Genomic DNA, 23,721 nt, shown 5'->3' with positions numbered 1-23,721 from the left:
TTTTTTTTTTTTTTTTTTTTTTTTTGTGGCCCAGGAGTGAACCCATAGCCTTGTGCCTGTGAGGCAAGCACTCTACCAACTGAGCTATCTCCCCAGCCCCACATGCACACTCTTTTACTCCCAGAAACTCCTTACTGGTTAGTATTTATAGGCAAAATGATTGGGTTAGAAAAGTTGGATAACTACCCAAGGAAGTAGGGGAATTATGATTTGAACCTGTTATTCGGTTCCAAATACTGTACTTCTACCACTATTCTCCTTGCTTAGTTTCTAAAACAGCCAAAGGTTTTTTTATTTCTTTTTAAATAAGCATTTTGAAAGTTCCTAGAGATAGAAGGAAAACAAAGTGCATGTATACACTGCACTTTTAGAGACCCTGTTTCTAAATAAAATACAAAAAGTAGGGCTGGGGATGTGTCTCAGTGATTGAGTGCCCCTGAGTTCAATCCCTGGTCCCCCGCCTCAAAAAGAAAATCGTACTATAACAAACTAGAGAAAGATATTTGTATAGATACAAATAAGGAAGGATTAGTATCTAGCATACTAAAAGTAAAGTCCTTAACAAATCTGTCAGAATACATGCAGAATACATCTGCTGTCATGTATAACTAATTAGAACAACTAATTACTTCTGATCACTTTGGAATGCGATCAGAAATTAAAAACAAATAGAATATGACCTTAAAAATACACATATACCTTACTTTTAGTAACCTGATATTTTATATTTTTATTTGTATTCATTTGGAGACTATTGCAACCTTTTAGTTATGTTGCTGAAATATCTGATTAAGTTGCCTCTAAAAATGTCTCAGTGTTCTTAAATTGCCATTTATTGACATTTGAGTTCTGTTTGTTTCCAGTGCATAAACACTTGTAAATGACCTTTAATATATTTGTTGAAGGCAGTGCACTTTCTTAAATTGATACTGACCATTCTCTAGTTTTGTTAAAAAATTAAGAAAAAACTACTCTGCTTACTATCTTTTCTTTGTGGATTTAGATATTTGATTACATTAATAATACTTTGAATGAGATGACTTTGTTAACAAACTTTGTCTGACATAATTTTTAAGAGTTTGTAAATGAGCTTTTCTCAAATATTTTGGTCTTATGACTCTTTTCATTCTTAAAAATTATTGAGGACCCCAAAGATCTTTTATTTGTTTGAGTTATTGATATTTGTAAGTCGTACATAAAACTAAGTAATAAATATTTATCCATTTGCCTCTACATAACCATGTTAATATACATAATATTTTAATGAAAAATAATTTTTCCAAAATGGGAAGAAAAGTAAACAAGTGATATTATTTTATATTTTTAAAAAAATCCCTATATCTGACCTAGTAGAAGTTAACTAGAGTCCATATCTGCCTCTGCATTTAATCTGTAGTGATTTGATTATTTTGGTTGAAGAACTTGAAGGGAGAAATATTCTTATAGCCTCTTAACATAATTGGAATATTGTCTTTTTAAAAATTTTTTTATTTGTTCTAATTAGTTATACATGACAGCAGAATGCACTTGATACATCATATATAATGGAGTATAATTTCTCATTCTTCTGGTTTTACATGAACTAGAATCCCACCAGTTGTATAGTTATATATGTCCATAGGGTAATAGTGTCTGATTCATTCTACTGTCCTTTCTACTCCCATGTCCCCTCTTTTGATGCTATACTCAAATCTGGCAGCCAGGAGGAATCTGAAACCTTATCAATGAACTTCTCATAAGTTACTTCTCATAAGTTCTCAGAAGTTGTGCGGTTAGGAGGCACAGTCTATAAAGACTACCCTTGCTTCCAAATTCCAGTTGTGAGTTTTTTGAGTGATCCAGGACTACCCAACGATTTGATAATTCACTAGAAGGACTCTCATAATGTACTGAATGATGTTACCTTCCATAGTTATAGGGTCCATTGTGGTGGTGGCGGTGGTACTGGGGATAGAATCCATGGCCTGGTGTTTGCTAGGCAAACACACTATCCCTGATTTACATCCCCAGCCCCATTGTTAGGGTTTATTGTAGGGAAAGGATACAGATTAAAATCAGGCAAGGGAAGATGGACGTAGGACAGAGAGTCTAGGAAAGTTCCAAACTTGGAGCTTCAGTTGTCCCCTTCTTGTTGAGTCACGGACAGCATTACTTTCCTGGCAATGGAATGTGATGGCAGCATGGAGTACTGCCAACTAGGAAAGCTCTTCTGAGACTTATGTCCATAGATTTCACTGGGGCGCATGGTTGACTGCTTCAGTGAACCTGTTGACTCCAGCTCCACCAGAGGTAGAGTAGATACTATGTGACCAAAAGTCCCCATCATAAGTCTCATTGTTAGACTGCAAAATGGCCAGCACCCCCAGATAAACAAAGACACTCTTAGGACATTCATGGGTTTAGGAACCACCTCCCAATAACTGAGGGAAAGAGTCCTTTTTAAAGGTAAGAATTCTCTAGTGTGCATTGCTATACTCAAATCCATCAGTCTGTCTTTGTACTCTAAATATATCTTTTACCTGTGCATGATTCTATATCATAAATTGGTATTTTGGAAAGTATTGGTATACTGACTTATGCAGATCCTTCAAATGGTATTGTGATTTTTTTAAAAAAATCAGTTTCGGGGCTGGGGATATAGCTCAATTGGTATATCCCCACAAAGCCCTGGGTTCAATCCCCAGCACCACAAAAAAAAAAAAAAAGTTTATTAAACTCACAACTCAAGCAATCACAGGAGTGCTTTCCTTGTGACATCATACTCCAGGATGATACAGGAGGGCTTTATATGTCTCAATTTTATCTCAGTATCTTTAAATACTCTCTAGTGTTGAGGTTTAATGTAATTGACACATTTTACTACTTTATGAAGGACATTTTAAAGTAAAAGTGACTTCCCCCACCACCCCAAGTGCATGGACATTGACTACTAGTACAGTTTGGTTCCATTTGCCTTGAACTGTTTGAAGGTGCCATTGGTATTATTCACCATTGTTTTTAAGCCATCATAGGAAATATCAGCATTTTAGTTATGTACTGTTTACTATGAAAATAGTTTTAGCTTTACAAGTGTCTTTAGTTCAGCTTTTTTGCTGCTGTGACTAAAAGATCTGACCAGAACAATTTTAAAGGAGGAAAAGTTTGAGGGCTCGCGGTTTCAGAGGTCTTAGTCCATAGAAGGCCTCTCCCTCCTTCAGGCTCAAGGCAAGGCTGAACATCATGGTGGGGGAGTGTGACAGAGGGAAGCAGCTCACATCATGATCAGTAAGCAGAGAGAGAAATCACTCTCCAGATACAAAATATATACCCAAAGCCATACCCCAATTCCCACCTCCTTCAGCCCCACCTTACCACTTCAGTGACCACTCAGTTAATCCCTATCAGGGGATTAAATCACAGCTAAGTGTCTTGGGTTAAGACTCTTACAACCCAGTCATTTCTCCTCTGAACCTTCTTGCACTGTCTCACACGTGAGCTTTTGGGGGACACCTCACATCCAAACCTTAACAGAGTGCCCTGCAAAGGTCTCATGACTCCACCAATCCTTGGACCTTGAGAACCATTGTTCTCTATAAAATGTAGGACGATGATTATATTGAGCAGGGTAACACAAGAAAGAATAAACTTTGTTTCTTTAGTTTTAGTTGCATGGCAAGGAAAATAATGAACTAAATCTTTATACTTTAAAACAAACAATAAATCAAAAGTTAGATTTAAGAATAATTAACAAATTGTTCATTCCCAGGTATTATTTACTCTTAATCATAGCAAGATAAAGCTTATTGTTTTTGTTTAGCTAACTTTGTAGTTTAATTAAACACTATTAAATTATTAATTGTGTACTTGAATTATGTCTTTCATTCCCCACTACTGCCAAAAAAACAGGAATTATATAAGTCTTGCATATCAGCCAAATTTAACCTGCATGTTCAGGTGTTATCATCTTTGGCTATGATAACACAGCATTATTAATCTTAAGTCAGAGGAAAATTCTTCACAGTTGAGGTGCCAACTCAATAGAAGGAGTACATGAATAGAATTCTTCCTACTCATGAAAATAAACTGATTTTCTTTTGAAAAGTAAAGTTTTGTATACTGTGTATTCCATCTTTTTAAATATCTCATGGTTTCCTTCTAATTTTAGTTCTTAATTATTGTTGATTTACTTAATATTATTGAATAACAAATTATTAGTTAGTAATTACTTTCTTTGTCTTGACTCCAAGGAGAGGGGACAACTGAAGCTCAATGTTTGAACTTCAGGAATACTTCAATACTCTAATTCTTTTTTTCTTTTAATTGTTTTTCCTTTTAGTTGTCAATGGAACTTCATTTTATTTATTTATGTATGGTGCTGAGAATTGAACCCAGTGCCTCATCATGCTAGGCAAGCATTCTACCACTGAGCTAGAAACCCAACCCCTTATACTCTAATTCTGCATAGCCATAAGCCATCTCTTCTGAGTAATGCCATTGAGTATTAGAATAGGTGATATTTTTGGCTCAAAATTCCAGAACTTGGGCTCGGACTATAGCTCAGTGGTAGAACACTTGCCTAGCATGTGTGAGGCACTGGGTTTGAGCCTCAGCACCACATATAAATAAATAAAGGTATTGTGTCCGTCTACAACCAAAATGTACTTTTAGAAAAATTCTAGAACTTGCCTAATTTTATATAGATATTAAAATAATAGAGGCTAATTTATAAATTCTGATACTATAAAATGGAGTTACAAAATTTTTATAAAATTGTAAAATATAGCCCGGAACCTCTGGGTGGAGTAACATGACGTCCACCTTAGAGAACTACATCAACCGAACTGTTGCCATTATTACTTCTGATGGGAGAATGATTGTGGGAACACTGAAAGGTTTTGACCAGACTATTAATTTGATTTTGGATAAAAGCCATGAACGAGTATTCAGCTCTTCACAGGGAGTAGAGCAGGTGGTACTGGGGCTCTACATTGTGAGAGGTGACAATGTTGCAGTCAGTGGAGAAATTGATGAAGAGTTAGATTCTGCGCTTGACTTGGGGAATATTCGAGCAGAACCTCTAAACTCTGTAGCACACTGAGGAAAAACTACATACATCGGACATCTAAATCTTGTACAGAAACCAGTTATTCAGAGGAAGATGTTTGGAATTTTTAGGAATGTGTAATTGTGAATTTTGACTTCATATTGATTTGCTGTAATATGTAAGTTAAAATATTTCTACATTTTTATTGAAAAAAATTGTAAAATATATCTTAATGTTTTATGAAATATCTTATTATCTTGAAGTTCTTTGAACCATTCACTTTAATTTTCCTTTTGTCCTCCCTTTATATTTCAGTGAGTGGGTTGACCTTTCTTCCTATCCCTTCATGAAGTTTTTTATATTTGGAATTTTTTTTTTTTTTTTTTTTTTTGCTAAGGAGATGAAATAATTCTATTGGAATTAATTCAGTGGGAGACTACCATAACATTTGCATATTCCTTTAAGTAATGTTTCAGTTAAATGCTCTGCCCTTTATCTGTGCTCCTCTAGTTGCATCCTCTTAACAGAATTTTTTTTAACTTCAGCCTGCAGCATTGCAAATAAAATCACATTTTTTTTTTTTTTTCCTTCCACGGTGCTGGGAATTTGAACCCTGGCCCTTGCACATGATCTGCAAGCGTTCTACATGATGACCTACCTTATCGACGTGATTTGGTTTTTGTCTCTGTATAAGTCTGAATAAAATATTTGATCAGTAAAATGGTCTAGTTCACATTGAGCGGTATGTGGGACATAGTTCCAAAAGTATTTATTGAATAAAAAATGAAAATTGTGAGTGGGGCACTAATTATTGATTCTTTAGTTCTGTGTAACAAATACCAGTTTCTGTTATGCCCAGGATGTCTTGTTAGGAAGTAAGCACTGAATTTTAAGGACATTAATACTTTTTTTTTTATGCATTCATTTAGTAAATGTGTGTGCACGTTTTGCATCGTGCACATAGTTTTTACAAATGTGGTTCGTTTTCTATCTGAAAACCTCATTTTAAAAATTAGAGGAAATTGCTGGATGTGGTGGCCCATGCCTGTAATCCCAGTGGCTTGAGAGGCTGAGACAGGAGGATCGAGAGTTCAAAGCCAGCCTCAGCAATGGTGAGGTGCTAAGCAACTGAGACCCTGCCTCTAAATAAAATACAAAATAGGGCTGGGGATGTGGCTCAGTGGTCAAGTGTCCCTGAGTTCAATCCCCAGTATCCCCCCCCCCCAAAAAAAAATTAGAGGAAATTAACTTTTTAGGTTCTTTTCCTTGAGATAAGATTTTTATTAGTATATGTTTATTATTCAGTGTTTTTAGGTAGAATGATGCCAGACTTCTCGTGAACAGCTAAATGTTTGAGATCATATTGGAATAGGTAAGGGTTTCTTTTTTGTTTAGAGGAAAAAAAAATTTTTTTATTCCATTTAAGGAGTTCTAGAGACAGGGAATAGTGTCAGCTAAGGAGAAAATTGAGAACAAAAGTCTTCTCCATGTTTGGGTGACCCTGGCCACTCTCAGCCTAGGATCCAAGAGGAAAGTGCCCCTAGGCACTCTTGAACAAATACTTGGTTGCAAGAAAAATTCTTGTGTACAATCAGTAAAATGCTGTGGCAGAGCTAAACTCCAGTGTTCACTTCATACTTTAATTTTTATAACTGAATCCCTTCAGTTGATAAGTAATACAGGTGGCCCCAGGATATTACTTTTTAAACTAGAAAGTAATCCTGACTCATCATTGGGATCACTTTCCCCCTCTTTAATTTAGTTTTACAATTTTTATCAAATAATGCACAAAGTTCATAGCCAAACAGAACTGAGACGCTTGTAACAGAGATAAGTACATTCTGCTTATTCCTTAATTCTACTCTCTAAGATGGCTTTTTAAAAATACTTATAGTATTTCTTTTTGTTTATATGCCATATTTCTATGTAAGTCTTATACTGCTTTTCCTATTTAACATTATTTATTTCCTCTTTGCTAGGTGTAGCTATAGTTCTTTTATATACTCCTTTCTGTCCTCCACTCTTACAATATTACTATTTTGTTTTAGACTAGATTATATTCTTATGTGCCCTAAACAGAGTTGGCTGTCCTTCCTTTATATGCCCATAGGAGAAAGAAACCCAGAACCTTTACTCTATTCTGTGGTAGCAGAGTATTGACTTGCCTGCTTATTTATCCAGATCCCTTACTAAATATAAGTCCATTGAAGACAAATACTGTTTGTTAATATAGAATTGAAATCCCTTAACCTAGCATATGGGATTTTCAACAACTTCGTTGCAGCCTGTCTTTCTAGTGCTTCTTGAGCCCTCTGTGCCAACTCTACCATAGTGTCAATATCTACTTTCTGGGCTCTCTGTCTTTGCTCATGCTCTTTTATTTTTCTCCCTAAACAAACACTCATAATCATCTGTCTGGAAGACTCACCATATTCACACCTAACTTAGATATTATATCCTCAGTTAAATCTTTTTGGATTACATGAGCAAAATTAATGGCACTCTCATTTTTGTTCCTAGTGTTTAGTATACTATTAATAGTTAGGAGACTGGATTCAGGCCTGGAATCTACCCCAGTTTTCTCACTAGGTATGTGACCTTCGATTAATTTCTTCAAACTTCAGTTTTTTCCAGGCATAAAGTGGAAATAATAATGTTCCGATGAGGATTTTAGAATGCACACATCTGTACATACAGCTATTAGCACAGTATTTGATGTCATTTAGTGCTTACTAAATGTCGAATGTTATTGAATGTTGTTATTAGTTGTAATACTTTATATCATAGGTGGGTATTGCTCCACTTATCTCCATGGCTGATCTGAGTCCTTCAGGGTCAGTAAGTCATATTTAATGATCATAGCTTCAGTTTCTAGCACAGTGCCTGCCCCAAGACTGTATGGATTGTTACTGACATATCAGATGAGTGGTTATGAATTCATTGTTTCTTATTACTATTGTTTTGTAGTGATTTTCTTTTCACCACAAAAGACATTGTGTTTCTAATGTTTTGCCAATGCGTGGCACATACTAGACCCTTAATGCATTTTTGCATGTATGAAGATGTGAACAGACTCTTGGTGGTAGAACCATTTACTGTACTGTTTGTAGTGTGTCTGTTTACCTCTTGACCTTTTTCCCTTACGCAAATATTTCTCTTTTTAGTATGCTATAGTAAAATAGTTTGATCAAATGTTTTCAGTGGCTCTAGTGATCAAAAGGAATTTTTTAAAAATAGAAATTTTGTTTTACTGTGAATAACATCATGATTTTTCTTTCCAGAAACGAAATCCTGAAGTTCGGCACGTAGATTTGGAGATACTTTAACTTTAACCTTGATGGAGTCTTGGAAAACAGGCTTGTCAAGCCACTCTACAAAGTCCGTTTTCCTGCTGCTTCCCATACTGAAGGAGTCAGCGCCATTCAGAAGCCATTTCCTTTTTCAAGACAGAGGAGATATTTTATGTAAACAGCAATTGAACAGGCCACAGAACTAAAACTACTTTCTTCTAATCATGTTTTTGTGCTTCAGTAGGGAACATTTTGTTTACTTCAGTTGTTTATAATTTCATTTTAGCCTGTCAGTGTGTGTTATACCTTGCAATCATGTTTCTTTTCTTCACATTGGTAAAAAATAAGTGGCATCCATAGGATTACAACTTTTAATTTTATTCCTACTGAAGATTTTACTCCATCAAAATCTGCCAATCTTGAATATTCTGGCTAAGTCGTGGTTTGGGATTTATAAACAGTCACTATGTTTCAAAATCTGTCTTTCCTAATACAATGTAGAAATTATTTATTTCTATGCACCTTGTGATTTTGATCCAAGCACTGAGAAGAGTTTTGCTCTCCTAACCTAAATTCTTTATCCAGATGTTCATTCCAGAACTGGCTTAGTTATTACTGAATAAGTAAAGACATTTCAGTACTCTTTTTTATATCATAGAAGTTGCCATTTTGTAAAATTTCTCATTTCTCTTTTAACTTTTTTTCCTTATTTGGTTTAGTTTTTCTAAGGTTAAGAGATATAAAATAATCCTAAACATTTCCATGGGCCAGTGTAATGTAATGGTTGTTGCTTTTCTTTTCTCTTTCTTCTTCTTCTTTTTTTTTTTTTTTTTGACGGGCGTGGGTGGTGGTAAACTGGCTTCAGTGCTGTAATGTTTATCTTTTGGGAGATAATGCATTTGTAAGCATTTTAATATTCTGCAAAATGAACTAGAAATATTTATAATTTTACAGACAGGGCAGCATTTCATTTTTAATTTATTTAAATGGAGGCACTACTTATGTAAATTTGAACTGTGGGATATTTCTTGCTTGAGAGAGAAGTAAATCTCTTACACTGAAACTTGTGTCATGATTTTGTATCATAGAGTAGTCATCAGTGTGTCTGAGTTTCTTGCAGTTACAAATGGGCATTCAGCATAATATACTGGCTATAACATAGTATTGTAAGTAAATAGTTTTCTAATGACCATAAGGTACCAAGGTGAAAAAAGCATGTAATTCGATAATTAAAAATTTTAGTGAATAACTATAGCTGTCTCCATCAGAACAACTCGTATGCACTTCAAAATGTCCAGGTAGCCGTGAGCATTTCTCATGCCAGAGTGGTGGCTGCTGGTCTTTGCCAGGTGAGACATGCAGACTGAACTACCTGTGTGAGGGCAGGTCTTACAACTGACTGAGATGAAGTTTATAAATTATAGCAAATTGTAATGCTGGAAACAAAAAATAAATCTTTGATTAAAGGGTTTGTTTTGGTAATTTTTAATCCAGAAATGTCATTTACTGGAAAATTGTGAGTATTGGCATAGTTCTTTTTTTAGTAATGCACTACATTTTTTTTTAGTTGTAGATGAACACAATATCTTTATCTTATTTATTTTTATGTGATGCTAAGGATCAAACCCAGCACCTCACATATGCGAGGCAAGTGCTCTACCACTGAGCCACAACCCCAGCCCCAATGCTCTACATTCTAAATGAGGTAATAGTCCAGTTTCATTTTAGTATATAAAAATTGTTGAGCTGGGATGTAGCTCAGTGGTCAGGTGCTTGCTAACATGCATAAGGCCCTGGGTTCAGTTCCCAGCACTGGAAAAAATAAATAAATACAAACACACACACACACACACACACACACACACACACACGTTTTACATTATATCAGACATTTATCATTTGATTGTCAGTTCTTAGAGTTTCAGATTCCTCATTCCTAGGATTTTTTGGGTTTTTTTTTTAATCTTTGTTATTTCCTTTTTATGGGTACTATGCTATACATTCTATCATCTTTCTCCATCCCCTTATCACTTGCCATTTGTTTCTCCATGGCATTGCTACATGGGAAAGTCCAGATTACATATAGCTTCAGACAAATAAAATTACTCTTCACATAACTAGATGTGAAATCAGGAAATGTGTGTTATCCTTTTCTTTTACCTTTTATCATTTAAGCTAGAGTCATATTCCAAATTTAAAACCAGGGGATTTTGGGCCTCTTTCTCTCGTTTTTCCAATTTCTTTGTCTTTTTCCATATTTCTTGCTTTAAGTCTTCCTCTGGTCCATTGCATTTGAACATTTAAGTGTATAAATTTTAACGTTTTCAAGGGAAATATTCTTTGAGAATAATTATAGAAGTAATGTCAGACAGAATGGAGAAACAGTCAAGGGTCTGTGACCCAAAGTGTGATACACCTATTTTCAGCTTTGGCTGTGAATCAGTCTCTAGTCAATTACACATAGCAGCCCCAAACTTTATTTTTTATTTTATTTTTTTGCGGTGCTGGGGATTGAACCCAGGGCCTTGTGCTTGCAAGGCAAGCCCTCTACCAACTGAGCTGTATCTCCAGCCCAGCCCCAAACTTTATAAGCACATTTTCAGACTATGGCAGTGAGAGGATAAGAAGTGGGGATCCATTTTTAAGCCAAAAATCTTGGTGTCATTAGCATCCAGTTTCAGAGAGCTATGTTCCTGGACTAAGGACTGAGGAATCTGTGAGTTAGGATCAGACTGGAAAATTCTTTTTAATTTTTCAAAAACAAAATCCTTGTATACCTTCCTTCATAGGTACACGTTTGCCCCAAATCACCCAAAATAACAAAATGTCGGAAGTCTTGGAGTTTTTAGCATATGGTTTTCGGTGTTCCCATAATTATCTCATAATTTGGATAATGCTTTTTCTAAAACTACAACTTCTAAAGAAAAGGCTTAAGTTTAAATCTGATAACTTTTGAGGTAGAATGCTGGGAACTAGAGAAAATTGCAAAGGCATTTGGAATTTATATTATCTTCTTAGATTGCATTTGTCAAGCCTTGGCAGCATTTCTTTTAAATGTGATGACCCCCAATTTGCCAAACTGTCAGGAGTCAGTGAAGCAAAGAATTGAAGGTAAAATGTTGATTCAAAGATTGTCTCCCCTAAATCCCTCATCCCTGCTTTGAAATGGAACTTGGGAAGGCATTTATATAGAAGATTGGTGTGACAGCCTTTATATTTGCATTTTTTACTTGCATCCCTAGACTTGGTTTTATGGTAAAAGAAAATTTTCATTTCTATTACATTGTATTTCATCTGTCTGATTTCACTGGCAGATTAAGATGGTCCTGGTCCCTCAGGATGCTTTTTTTCCTTAATAAAAATCATATGTAAATAAGAGCAACTCACTTATTAATTTGGAATTTTTCCCCCCTCGTAAATGTATATTTGTTAAACATAGACACTTCTTTACCTCATGTGCTAAAAACTAAACCGTATTATCTGGTACATTTTACCCTAAAACTCATGCCTATGTTGTTGAACAGAATTTGTTATTCAGTATGCTTGTTAATTTGTAAGTTTTTCTTAAACCACATTGTAACTATTAATATACCATTAGGAGATCATATGTTTGGTAAAACACATGTCCAGAAAGTTATATCCTTTAGTGATGTATATTGTACAGTTTGACAAAACTAGATTGCTTAATATTTTATTTAGGCTGTGGGTATATGTGGCTGGGGAACCAACCCAGGGCCTCACATTCTAAGCTTGTGCTCTCCCACTGAGCCCACAAAGCTGTTTCTTCTGATATGTGTTTAATATATTTAGATAAAAACACCAAAAGGTACAGCCTGGAGACAGCCTCTACTACAGTTCGAATTCTATACCTGTAGGAATTCCAACTATATATATATTTTTCCAGCGAAACTAATTATTCAAAGTAATTTGGCATTTTGGGAGACTATAATCCCCTCTTCAAATTCAAAATCTATTGAAAATAGAAGCATAACAGTTCAGAATTAGTATAGCAAAATTCAGAATTCCTTGTATTTGAGTATGTATTTACAGAAGCTTTAAAATAGACTTAAAAGTAAAATTATACCTGTTTGTATTAAAATAATTACCAATAGGATAATTTTGAGTTTTTTATGCCAGGTCCTGTTTTATGTGTACCAACACATTTAATCTTCACAAGAGCCAGTGAAGGGCTGCTGTTCACATTTTTGCACATGAGGATACAGATAGTTAGTGCCTGGGGCCACTCAGCTAGTATGGGACAAGTCAGAATTTGAATTCAGTGTGGCTCTTACTCAACAAGCATATGAAACAAAATGTTAATGGAAGGTAAGGCATTGCCAATCACTTAAGAATTATATATAGGCCATCTTAGAGAACATAGGCTGAAGATGATTTAGTTTTGTCAGTCATTGATTTGAACCAAAAGAAATTTAAGGAAAGATGTGAAATAGCATTATCAAACATTTTTATAGTTTTGTGATGCTAAGGATTAATTTCAGGGCCTCATGCATGCTGAACAAGTAGCCCACACTGATCTATACCCACAGCCCCCAAATTTTTAAAAATATTTTAAAGTTATATTTGTATGGCTAAAACATTCACGATTCAAAATTAAGACGGTTGTAGCATTTGTAGGGAACATTGTCCCAACTCTGACTTCAGCTCCCCATTTTCTTTACCCAATGGCAACTGATATTATAAGCTTATGTATCCCTGCAGATACTTGACATCTATATTCTCACGTTTATCACACGTGTATTTTCCCTGTTCTACAAAGATGACAAAATACACATTAATAAACTTTGTAATTCACTTTGCAGTGCTGGGGATCAAACTCAGCCCCATGCATGATAGGCAAGTGCTTTTTCTGAGCTACATTGCCAGTACCTTCCTCGTAATTAAAAAGAACACAATTTCCAGATTTTTGCATTCACTTGAAGTTACTAAATATTCAAGAAGGTGTATATTATAGTGTTACGCTTTGCCACTATGTTAAATAAAAGTCCAGTTCCCCAATTGCATTAACCATATTTTCACGTGCTCAGCAGCAGTCCATGGCTAGGGACTACTATGTTGGACTGTGCAGATATAGAACATTTCTGTTATCTCTTTAGGACTTTTGATGTGGTAGATTAAAGTAATCATAATCTAATATTTGAGAGCATCTCTAGAGTATACAACAAATAGTGCCTAGATTTTGTCGTTGGAGGCAGGGGAAGAAATTATAGTTTAGCTCTTCAGAAATTATTGATATAGATAATTAGTTCTTGAGCTGTAACATAAGGTTACCAACTAGTTAGTAAAAAGTAAATTTCTCATCTTGAAAATGAAGTGTTCAAACTTGAGTTCATCTCTTATAATCAACATAGTGAATATTTAAGAAACAAGTCAACCCTAAAAGTGTTATTGAGCCATCAAAAATTCTTATCTAGATTGATAAATTACGTGATTCTGAGTGTTCATGTTAGTTTGCTAGGTGGTTGAGCAAAGGGCTGAACAAGCATGAAACCATTCATTACCAAAAGGCTTCAGAGATGAAAATCTGGGCTCGGTGGGTCCCAGTGGTAAGAAAGGAAGAGGCTTCAAGTTTATCACAAAAAATAAATTCCTGAAAGTGTAAGTATTTCTAAATCTATATTTTTAAAGGTTAAAGGAGTTCACAATCTAGAGAAATCCTTCTGTACTAAGTGTGCTGGTATCTGTTTTTAAGTTCTGTTTAAAAGAAGTTGACTCTAGCTTATTCCTGGAACTAGTAGACCATGTTGCAGTTAGTAAAGAATTAAGGGATTGGGTGATAGGTGGCCTGACATAGACTCCACTTGAACTTCCAAGGAATTACTCAAATCGATCCAATTTTCTTACAATACCCTCCCTATGTATTAACAAGCCTGGGTCAGAATCCCAGCTGGGATTTCCTTTAGATGCCAGTTGAAAACCTCTGGAAGAAGGAAACTGATGACAGAGCTGTTGGCCAGATAAACTGAGTTATTCCTGATGATCAAGGGGCTGAATGTCCCATCATGATCAGCAGCGTTACTTCACCCCTTGGCCTTGAGATCTCACCTGCCTGGCTCAGAACAAAGCAATCGTTAATTCATCACAGACCAGAGATGGCCAGGCTATTTCTAGTACTGAAGATGTTGCAGTCCTAATTTGAAACTACTTATTGGGAAGTATCCCGGGCAATGTCCATAAAAAAACTAATTTGCATTTGCTTTTCCAGGTTCATTTAAGCTTCCTAATTTTGATTATGTAGATCTTCACAGAATTCCTGTATTTTAATAAACATTGTTATTCCTCACATCTTTGAAAGACAAACTAAAACAACAATCTCCTTCCCCCACCAAAAGAAAAAAAGAACAAAAAATTCTTTAAAGAAAACTAAAAAGCAATAATGTCTTCCATTCACTTTTCTATTTATGTGCTTGCCCTTATAGCAAAACACAAAAAAGAGTCGTCTATACTTGCTGCTCCTCTTCCTTTTTTCCTTCCATTTTCTCTGAAGCCCACTCCAATCTGGTTTTTGTCAGTGCCCCTCCACTAATCTGTCCTTGACTTCCCAGCTATTAAATACAATGGTCAATCTTAAATTCTTTCTGCTTGACAGCAACATTTGACATAGCAAATCTTTGGTTTCCTGAAATTTTGTTTTCTGGGCTCTCCACCTACCTCTCCGGCTACTCCTTTTCAGTCTCTTGCGAGTCCCTCATTCTCTCTACCTCCAAACATTAGAGTGGCCCGGTGCTCTATCTCTTTGTCTGTATTCATTCACTAAGTGAATTCTCGACCTGTCGCCTACTTGACATCTGTTGGGTGATGGGCTCTATTATATGATTGTTCCCAATTATTCACTGTCCTTAGTTAAAAATATACTTCTGTCTTATAATCATCTCATTGCCATATGATTTGCAGTTAACTCCCTGTGGGCAAAATAACTCCTTTGCCCCATTGACATTGGGTTTAGTCACACAACAGACTTTGTCCAACAGCATGTGGGCATGACATATATACATCTGAGCAGATGTTTTGAGAACTATTGTATAATTTCACCATTAGTATTTTTGCAGTTCTGTGAGAATGGTGTGTTCTAAAGAGGGGCTGTTCTTTCAGCCTAGATGCCTGAATGAAAGACATGAAATGACCAACCCCCAAACAGTGCCATTGAGCATTAGTTCTGGGGCAGACATGTCAAACTCAACATAGCCAAAAGAAAAGCTGCCAATTTTCTCACCTCCCCTTCCAAAACACTTCCTTTTCCAAAACTTTTTCTTCCTAGTAAGTGGCCTCTTCATTCTTTCATTTGCCCAAAACCTTGGATTCATGGTTGGATCCTCTCTGATTCTCATGCAGTGGAAGTTTGACACCTTAGCAAAATTCACTGGCTCTACCTCCAAAATGATTCTCATTGTCTCTATTATCTTAATGCCAGTTATCATCATTTCTTCCCTGAACCATTGAAATAATCTCTTAACTGGTTTCCATCATGATCCTCACCCACATATTCTATTTTCAGCACAGCAGATCATGATCTTTTGAAAATATATCCAACCATGTCATTTCTCAAAAAACCTCCTATGGCTTTTCATCTCATACAGAATAACAAAGTACCAGCTAGACTTATAAGAGCCTCCATGATGAGTCTTCCCTTTGCTCTCTGACCTTATTTTCTACTCTTCTTCATTGTTTCAGCCAGAATGGCCTCATTTCTGCTTTTCCTATATTCTAAGCATGTCCTCAATTCACGCCCTTTGCATTTCCTGAAATATTCTTCCCTCATGGCAAGCTTTTTTATTTCGTCAAATATCTGTTCCAGCACTACCCTAACAGGCTTTTCCACTACCATGTGTGAAACAGCAAACCGCGTCAACTCTCACCTCCCAAATCCTCTCTACTTGCTTTATTTTTTAATTTTTAATTTTTGTTTGGGTGGGGGATAGTAACCAGGAATTGAACTCTGGGACACTCAACCACTGAGCCATATCCCCAGCCCTATTTTGTACTTTATTTAGAGAAAGAACCTCGCTTTTGCTGAGGCTGGCTTTAAACTCACAGCCTTCCTGCCTCAGCCTCTCGAGCTACTGGGATTACAGGCATGTGCCACTATACCCAGCTTCCTTGCTTTATTTTTGACCATAGCATTTATTACCTGGCATGCCATACTTTTGTTTATTTTCTATTTATCTTGGCTAAGTTCCCTAAGAGTGGATTTCCAGAAACAAGATGCATAGTAGGCCTTCAATAACTGCTCAACAAATTATTGAGTGGTTCATGCATGATGCTAGACTCTATGGAGAGTATAAAGATAAAAAAGGCTGACTTGGCCTATAGAGGCACTTGCAGTCTCCATAGTTGACAAGAAGGAACCGTACAAATGATTACATACAGTGCAGCACATTTTTCAGATTATCATTTAAGTAGATTAATTTTCACACAGTGAAACCAGATTTATGAGATAGACACTCTGATAACTCTGCTGAGTTAGGGCCACCTACCTGGAGGGTATTTTTGCGGTAGATATTTAGACCCTGTAAAATAGCCCTAACCCCTTGATCTAGTCATTCACCTCTAGAAACAAAGCCTAATAAGATAGAGTTGCTTCACTATGTCAAAACTTAGGAAAATAGTTGAATAAATTAGGGCATATTGGTATCACAGAATACCCTAGTACCCCCTTATTTGTGGTTTGGTTTTCCAAAAATATTGACCAATAATTTTAAGTGGAAAATTCCAGGAATAAGCCATGAGTTTTAAGTAGTGCTATTGTGAGTAGCAGAATGAAATCACATTTCATGATGACATCACTCTTCAAGCTTTGTTGCACCTGGTGTGTGAATCATCCATTCGGCCAGCATATCCATGCCATGTACACTGTAGCCCCTCATTAGCCAGCAGCCATCTTGGTAATCAGACCCACAGTCCCAGTATCACTGTGCTTATGTTCAAGAAACCCTACTTTACTCCGTAATTGTCCCAAAGCACAAGAGTAGTGATGCTAGCAGTTTTATTAAAGCATATTGTTGTAATTCCATATTATTATTTGCTAATCTCTTTCTCTGCCAAATTCATATGTTAAACTTCAACATAGACATGTATATATGTATGGGGAAAAAAACAGTATATATAGGAGTTGGTAAGACTAGAGGGTTGAGCATTCATGAGGGGCACTTGGAACATATTCCACATAGAGAAGGCAAGCAGTCTTTGTAAGCGTTTTTTTTTTTTTTTTTTTTTTTTTTTTTGCAGAACATTTAATACTGTGGCAAAATGCTTATGATAGAGAAAAACGTAAGAATACACAAGTTGTTACTGGTAAGTTTTGGGATTGGAGTAGGACCCAAAGAAATAGTTTTATGAGCAGTTATTTTTTAATTTAAAAAAGTACTCAAGATTCATTTTTAGTAAAAGTATAAAAAGAAGATAACTAGTACCTTCACAATAATCCCAATTATGTATATAGAAAAACATGAAAACATATTAAATACTACTAATGCTTATATATAGGCAATTTTTCTTTACCATTTACAGATTTCCTACAATGAACTTATTTATCATAATAAGAATTTGAAAGGACAGAATTTTTCAGTCTGGAAATAATTAAAAGCATTAGAGGAACATAAACTAAGGTGTGAGAATCTACAAATTAGAGCCTTAATTTTTACCTCCTTTCACTTGGACATTGAGAACCAAAAGTTTTGAAGGGAAAATACAAGAACAGGGTTCCTTAAAGTACTTTATATTGGCATAAGATCTGCTATTTTGCTGCCGCCATTATTCTGCCTCCCCACACCACTTCACAAAGCAGCTTCATAGCCCCCCGAACTTCCTAGCCAGCAATTGGTCCAGATTGTTAGCCCAGGAACCTCCTCACCAGCCATTGGTCTGTTGTTATTAGCCATGAAATTCCACTACTTTTAAGAATGGCTCCCCTGCCATTTTCTCTCTCTCTCCTCCTCATTCTTGCTCCCTCTCTTGCTCTCTCTCATTTTCTCTCTCTCTCTTTCTCACACTCTGCCTGTCCACTTAATACAATCTCTTGCGAGAGTTCCCATGTCCAGAGTGGTTTCTGAGTGCTTTCGCTTTAAACTTTGTTTTTACTACCATGAGACTTTAAAGCCTCCCATGGTGATTTCCAACTCTGGTAAATAAGGGCATACATTGTTGAAACCTGACATGGTCATCTGCTTGACTCTTTATGTAATCTGAAATGCAAACTGAAAAACACTTGGACTTAGTCTTCAATTATTGCATTCACTCAACATAATTTTTTTACGAGCCACTAGGCATAGCACTACCTGATAACTACCTAGGCATTAAGGGTAGAAAGTCACCTTAGGGAGTGCCCTTTACAAGGCCAGGCACAACAAAAGGACAGGAGTGGAGTGTTCTAGGCAATAGGGAGAGTGTATGTACAAACTATGACTGCCAATTTTCAGTTGATAGCTGTGTCTAATTAGGCTGATAGAATCTTACGCCAACAGGAGTATCAGAATGTATTTTCATTCCTGAGGACCCTCCCTTGGTATTAAATAAAAAAATTGTCTCCAGTCTTCAATAACAAAGGAATTCCATTTTGCTACACTTCTGCTGGATCTACAGAATCACAATGGAGAAGTCTCATGCCCATTTTGAAATGGTATAAATAGTGTCTCTGGTGGTTCGGCATATTTAACTTGTTTCCTTCTAAGTGTGGCTCCAAGATACTGTTCCTTGCTGGAGTTCTGAATTGTGATTTATTCATTCTCAGTAGAAATATTAAATAAATCTGAGCAAACTCTGAAACTGATTTTTATTGTAATTTTCTTATTGAATTTTAGTTGTAGCTTTAAGATGATTTGGTAAGAGATGAAAGGCAAGGTGGCTGTTAAACTAAGATTGAAGCAATTTAAAATGTTACAGGCAGTCATATTTGATATAGAATTTCTCCATTTATTCTTAAGTGGAAAAAGTTTAGGCCTGCAGAAGGAAAGAAACAGATGTCACAGCTGCTTCTACCTAATTTGTTCCATGGAACTGGAACTGCCCTTACCTTGTAAGGTTTCTCCCAGATTTCCAGTTCCCCCTGCTTTTCTGAGGCCTTGGGACTTGCTGTGTCCTGAAGACAGTCTAATGTTGCAATAGGACCAACCCTCAGGGTTTAGCCATGTGTCAGATTAGAGTCCAATTTACTTAATTTCATGATATCCATCTCTGATCCAACTACACTTTGCCACATCCTTTTGAAGATGTACATAACAAAATAATTCTGGAATTAACTTTTTCCTTAATAAAGATAGTCATTGCCAGATATGGTGGTGCACACCTGTAATTCCAGTGATTTGGGAGTCTGAGGCAGGAGGATTACAAGTTTGAGGCCAGTCTCAGCAATTTAGGGAGAACCTGCCTCAAAATTTAAAAAAAAAATGAAAATGTATGGAGACGTAGTTCAGTAGTAGAGTGTGTACCTAGCATGTACGAGCTCCTGGATTAAAGAAAAATCTAAAAAGATGTTCTTCCTTTTTATCAGAAAAAAATGTCCTTATTGTTTCTTTGGCATTATAAATTACATTGTCTTTTCATGAGATTCTCTAGAGCTTTGCTTCTCAAATATTAACCTGCATACAAATCACTTGAGAATCCTGCTAAATGCAGATTTTGTGGTTCCATAGGTATAGAGACCCTATATTCCTGATGATTACTGATGCTCCTAAAGCTGCTGGCCCATGAACCACACTTAGTCTGCAAAGGTCTAAGATTATTTTCAGTGTGCTGGCTCAGGAATATCTCATATTTTACAATAGATCTAAAGATGTACGGATCATTATTGTGGTGGTAAAACTGAAGCAGCTTGGTAAAGAAAAGTCATTGTAAATTCTCTTGTAAAAGAATATACTCTTACCTCCTTTACTTTAGAATAAATCTGGAATTGTATTCAAAGTATGACCACAAAATAATGTCAATAGTATTTTAATAAATATTCAAAATTATTATTCTAATAATGTTACCATCCTTAGGATATGTTTAGGAGACTTGCTACTTGCTTAAGAATTACCTGCAGTGTGAGTATTTGGAATCTTTTTTTAAGAGACTCCATGAAATGATGGATAGCTTCATTTTTTTTAAGATATATTTGATGTTTTGGTTTTTTTTTTTTTTTTTTTTTTCCTCTCTCTCTGAGGCGCCGGGGATTCGAACCATGGCCATTGCACATGTTAGGCAAGCCCTCTCCAAGAGGAGCTATTTCTTCAGCTCCATATTTGATGTTTTGAAAGCAGTTAAAATTAGTTGGATCTAAGACTGATGGATGTGGTGAATGGGTAAGTGGGTTATTATTTGGGGCCTCAGAAAACTTGGAATGGAACCACCATTTGACCCAGCAATCCCACTCCTAGGTTTATACCAAAAGGACTTAAAAATCAGCGTACTACAGTGACACAGCCACATCAATGTTTATAGCAGTTTGACTCACAATAGCTAAACTATGGAACCAACCTAGGTGTCCTTCAACAGATGAATGGATAAAGAATATGTAGTATATATATATACAACAGAATATTACTCAGCTTTAAAGAAGAATGAAATTATGGCATTTGCTGGTAAATTGATGGAGTTGGAGAATATCATGCTAAGCAACATAAGCCAAACCCAAAAAACCAAAGGCCGAATATTTTCTCTGATATGCAGATGCTAATTCACAATAAGTGGGGGGATAGGGAGGAATAAAGTTACTTTATAATAGGTATAGGGGAGTGAAGGGAGGGGGGGTATGGTGGTAGGAATGATAGTAGAGTGAAACAGACATTGTTACCTCATGTACGTGTATGACTGCATGACTGATGTGATCCTACAATATGTACAATCAGAAAAATGAGAAATTACACTCCATTTATGTAGGATTTATCAAATGCATTCTACTGTCATGTAAAACTAATTCGAACAAATTTTTAAAAATTTTAAAAATAAGGAATACGATGACAAAATTTATTTTGTTCATGGCTCATTAGCTCATTTTGTAGGAAGAGCCCTAATAATTCTTGAACATTATTAAAATAAATTCATGTTCTTTCAAGGTAATTACTATTTTTAAGAATAATACTAAAAAAATAATAAAAAATTTTAAAAAGAATAATACCTGAAGATATAAATTTCTGATTGAAGATATCAGTCTCAAATTTTATCATCTTGGTTCATTGTAATTATTGTTCCACCATAAAATAAACATCCTTCTTGAGGGCACATAGCTAGGGCTTTGAGGCATATTTGTTTTCAAATTCTGCTCTGCATGTGAATAAACATGCATACATATATGGGGTTGTATATACATGTATGTGTGTGTGTGTATATATACATATATTTATATAAATATTTTATAATAATTTCAAAATGGAACTTCAAGAAATAAAAAATACCATGTTACGGTTTAGATGTGGTGTCCCCCAGAAGCTCACATGTGAGACAATGCAAGAAGGTTTGGAGGCCTTAACCTAATCAGCAAATTAATCCCTGACGGGATTAACTGAGTGGTGACTGGGGGTGGGTGGGGTGTGGCTGGGGGAAGTGGTTCTTGGGGCGCGGCTATGGGGTCTATATTTTGTATCTGGAGAGGGAAGTCTCTCTGCGCCTTATCACCATGTGAGCTGCTTCCCTCTACCACACTCTTCTGCCATGATTTCCTTCCTCACCTTGAGACCCAGGAAGGGAGCCAGCCACTTATGAACTGAGAACTCTGAAACTGTGAGCTCACAAATAAACTTTTGCTCCTCTACGGTTGTGCTAGTCACAGCAGCAAAAAAAAAAAAAAAAGAATTAAAATTAAAAAAAAAAAACCATATCTGAAAAGAAAAATACACTGGATGGAATTAATTGCAAATTAGCCACTGCAAAGACAAGATGAGTGAAACTTGAAGCAATACATACTATCCAAAATAAAGCACATATATAAAAAAAATGGCAGAATCCGTGTGACCTGTGGGAAAATAATCAGTCTAATATATGTGTGTTGTTAGTTTGCTATGGTTACTGTAAAACATTACAACAGGGCTGAGGTCGTGGCTCAGTGGTGGAGCACTTGCCTAGCATGTGTGAGGCACTGGGTTCGATTCTCAGCACTGCACATAAATATTAAATAAATGTCCACTGACGACTAAAAAATATTTTTTAAAAAGTTACAACAAATGTAGTGGCTTAAAATAACACAAATTTATTCTCATTCAGTTCAATAGGTGAGATGTCCAACTAGAGTTTCACTGGTGTGGATTTCACTGAGCTGCACTTATTTCTTAAGACTCCAGGGAAGAACCCATTGCCTTGCCTTTTCCAGCTGCTGGAGACTGCATGCACTCCTTTCTTGTGACTCTTCTCCATCTTTCAAATCAGCAACAGTATGGCTAGACTTCACATTTTATTACTCAGACCTCTCTTTTGCTTCCCTCTTCCACTTTTAAGAATCCTTATGATTGCATTGGGATCACCCAGATATTCCAGGAGAATCTGCCCTTTTTTTTTTTTTTTTAAGTCACAAATTCCTTTTTTGCCAGGTAGAGTGGTGCATACCTATAATCCCAGCAGCTCAGGAGACTGAGGCAGGAGGATCACAAGTTCAAAGCCAGCCACAGCAATTTAGCAAGGCCTAAGCAATTTAGTTAAAGTAAAAAGGGTTGGGAATGTGGCTCAGTGGTTAAGTGCCCCTGGTACCAAAATAATAATAATAATAATATTCCTTTAAAAAATTCCTGGTACTACTACCACTATCTCCAAGTAAATGAAATGATGTCATGGAAAGGACAAAAAGCTACAACCAATCAAAGACCTCAGAAATACACATCAACTGACATTACATTGCATTAATCAACAGTTGCATGTTTTTGCAGACTAGCTATTGCAGTCCTGCACAAAAAGGGTTTCCTATTTAAGCTGCGGTAACTTTTCTGACTGTGGAATATTATTCTTTCTGTAGCAAATTTTTGCAGTTCAACTAACATTTGGAACAACTTTCTCAAAGAAACCTGAAGTCTTCCTCACACTCCTAGCTCTTTCTAAGAACTGTAGCCCTCTTCTACTTTTAAAACCTTCTATTACCAAATCCACCACTTCCACCGCCAGATCCATCATCACCACCATAATCTCCTTGCTTTAAGGTCCTCATCTCTGTATTTCAACACAGCCACAGAATCAGGGATTCTCGTGTGGACATTTGGGAGAGACTTCCAAAATGCCTTCCAATCTGTAAATGAAGAGCCAGAAGGAGAGGAGAAGGAAGGCATGATAGAAAACAACTTTGAAAAAATATGGACTGGAATTTTTTCCAAATATAATTAAAAATATAGATCCACCAATTCAAGAGTTCAAATATAGATCCACCAATTCAAGAGTTTAAATACCAAGCAGAAATGTAAAGAAAACCACACCAAGATACAGCATAATGAAACCTGA

General features: G+C 36.0%; 2 protein-coding genes across 2 annotated transcripts in view; both read left to right on the top strand.

Annotated features, from left to right (window-relative positions):
- The window catches only part of SLC30A9 (solute carrier family 30 member 9), a 79,864-nt gene extending 70,080 nt beyond the window's left edge, over positions 1 to 9,784 (top strand). The window contains exon 18 of the mRNA XM_079152857.1: positions 8,305 to 9,784. Coding sequence (XP_079008983.1) covers positions 8,305 to 8,349 — 45 coding nt within the window. The 3' untranslated portion in view covers positions 8,350 to 9,784. The remainder of the gene's footprint in view (positions 1 to 8,304) is intronic.
- LOC306669061 (U6 snRNA-associated Sm-like protein LSm8) lies at positions 1,784 to 8,298 on the top strand. Its single transcript, XM_079152887.1, has one exon. The coding sequence runs from the start codon at positions 4,787 to 4,789 to the stop codon at positions 5,075 to 5,077; it is 291 nt and encodes a 96-aa protein (XP_079009013.1). The 5' UTR covers positions 1,784 to 4,786; the 3' UTR covers positions 5,078 to 8,298.
- Positions 9,785 to 23,721: the final 13,937 nt, after the last annotated feature.

This window comes from Sciurus vulgaris (genome assembly GCF_902686455.1).
Source record: "Sciurus vulgaris genome assembly, chromosome: 9".
NCBI classification, from domain to species: domain Eukaryota; kingdom Metazoa; phylum Chordata; class Mammalia; order Rodentia; family Sciuridae; genus Sciurus; species Sciurus vulgaris.
The sequence above is the reverse complement of the archived record's forward strand: the minus strand, read 5'-3'. Positions and strand labels throughout refer to the sequence as shown.

Bases quoted from the DNA above. Each gene is read 5' to 3' on its own strand.
- LOC306669061 (XM_079152887.1), top strand. From the start codon at position 4,787: ATGACGTCCACCTTAGAGAACTACATCAACCGAACTGTTGCCATTATT.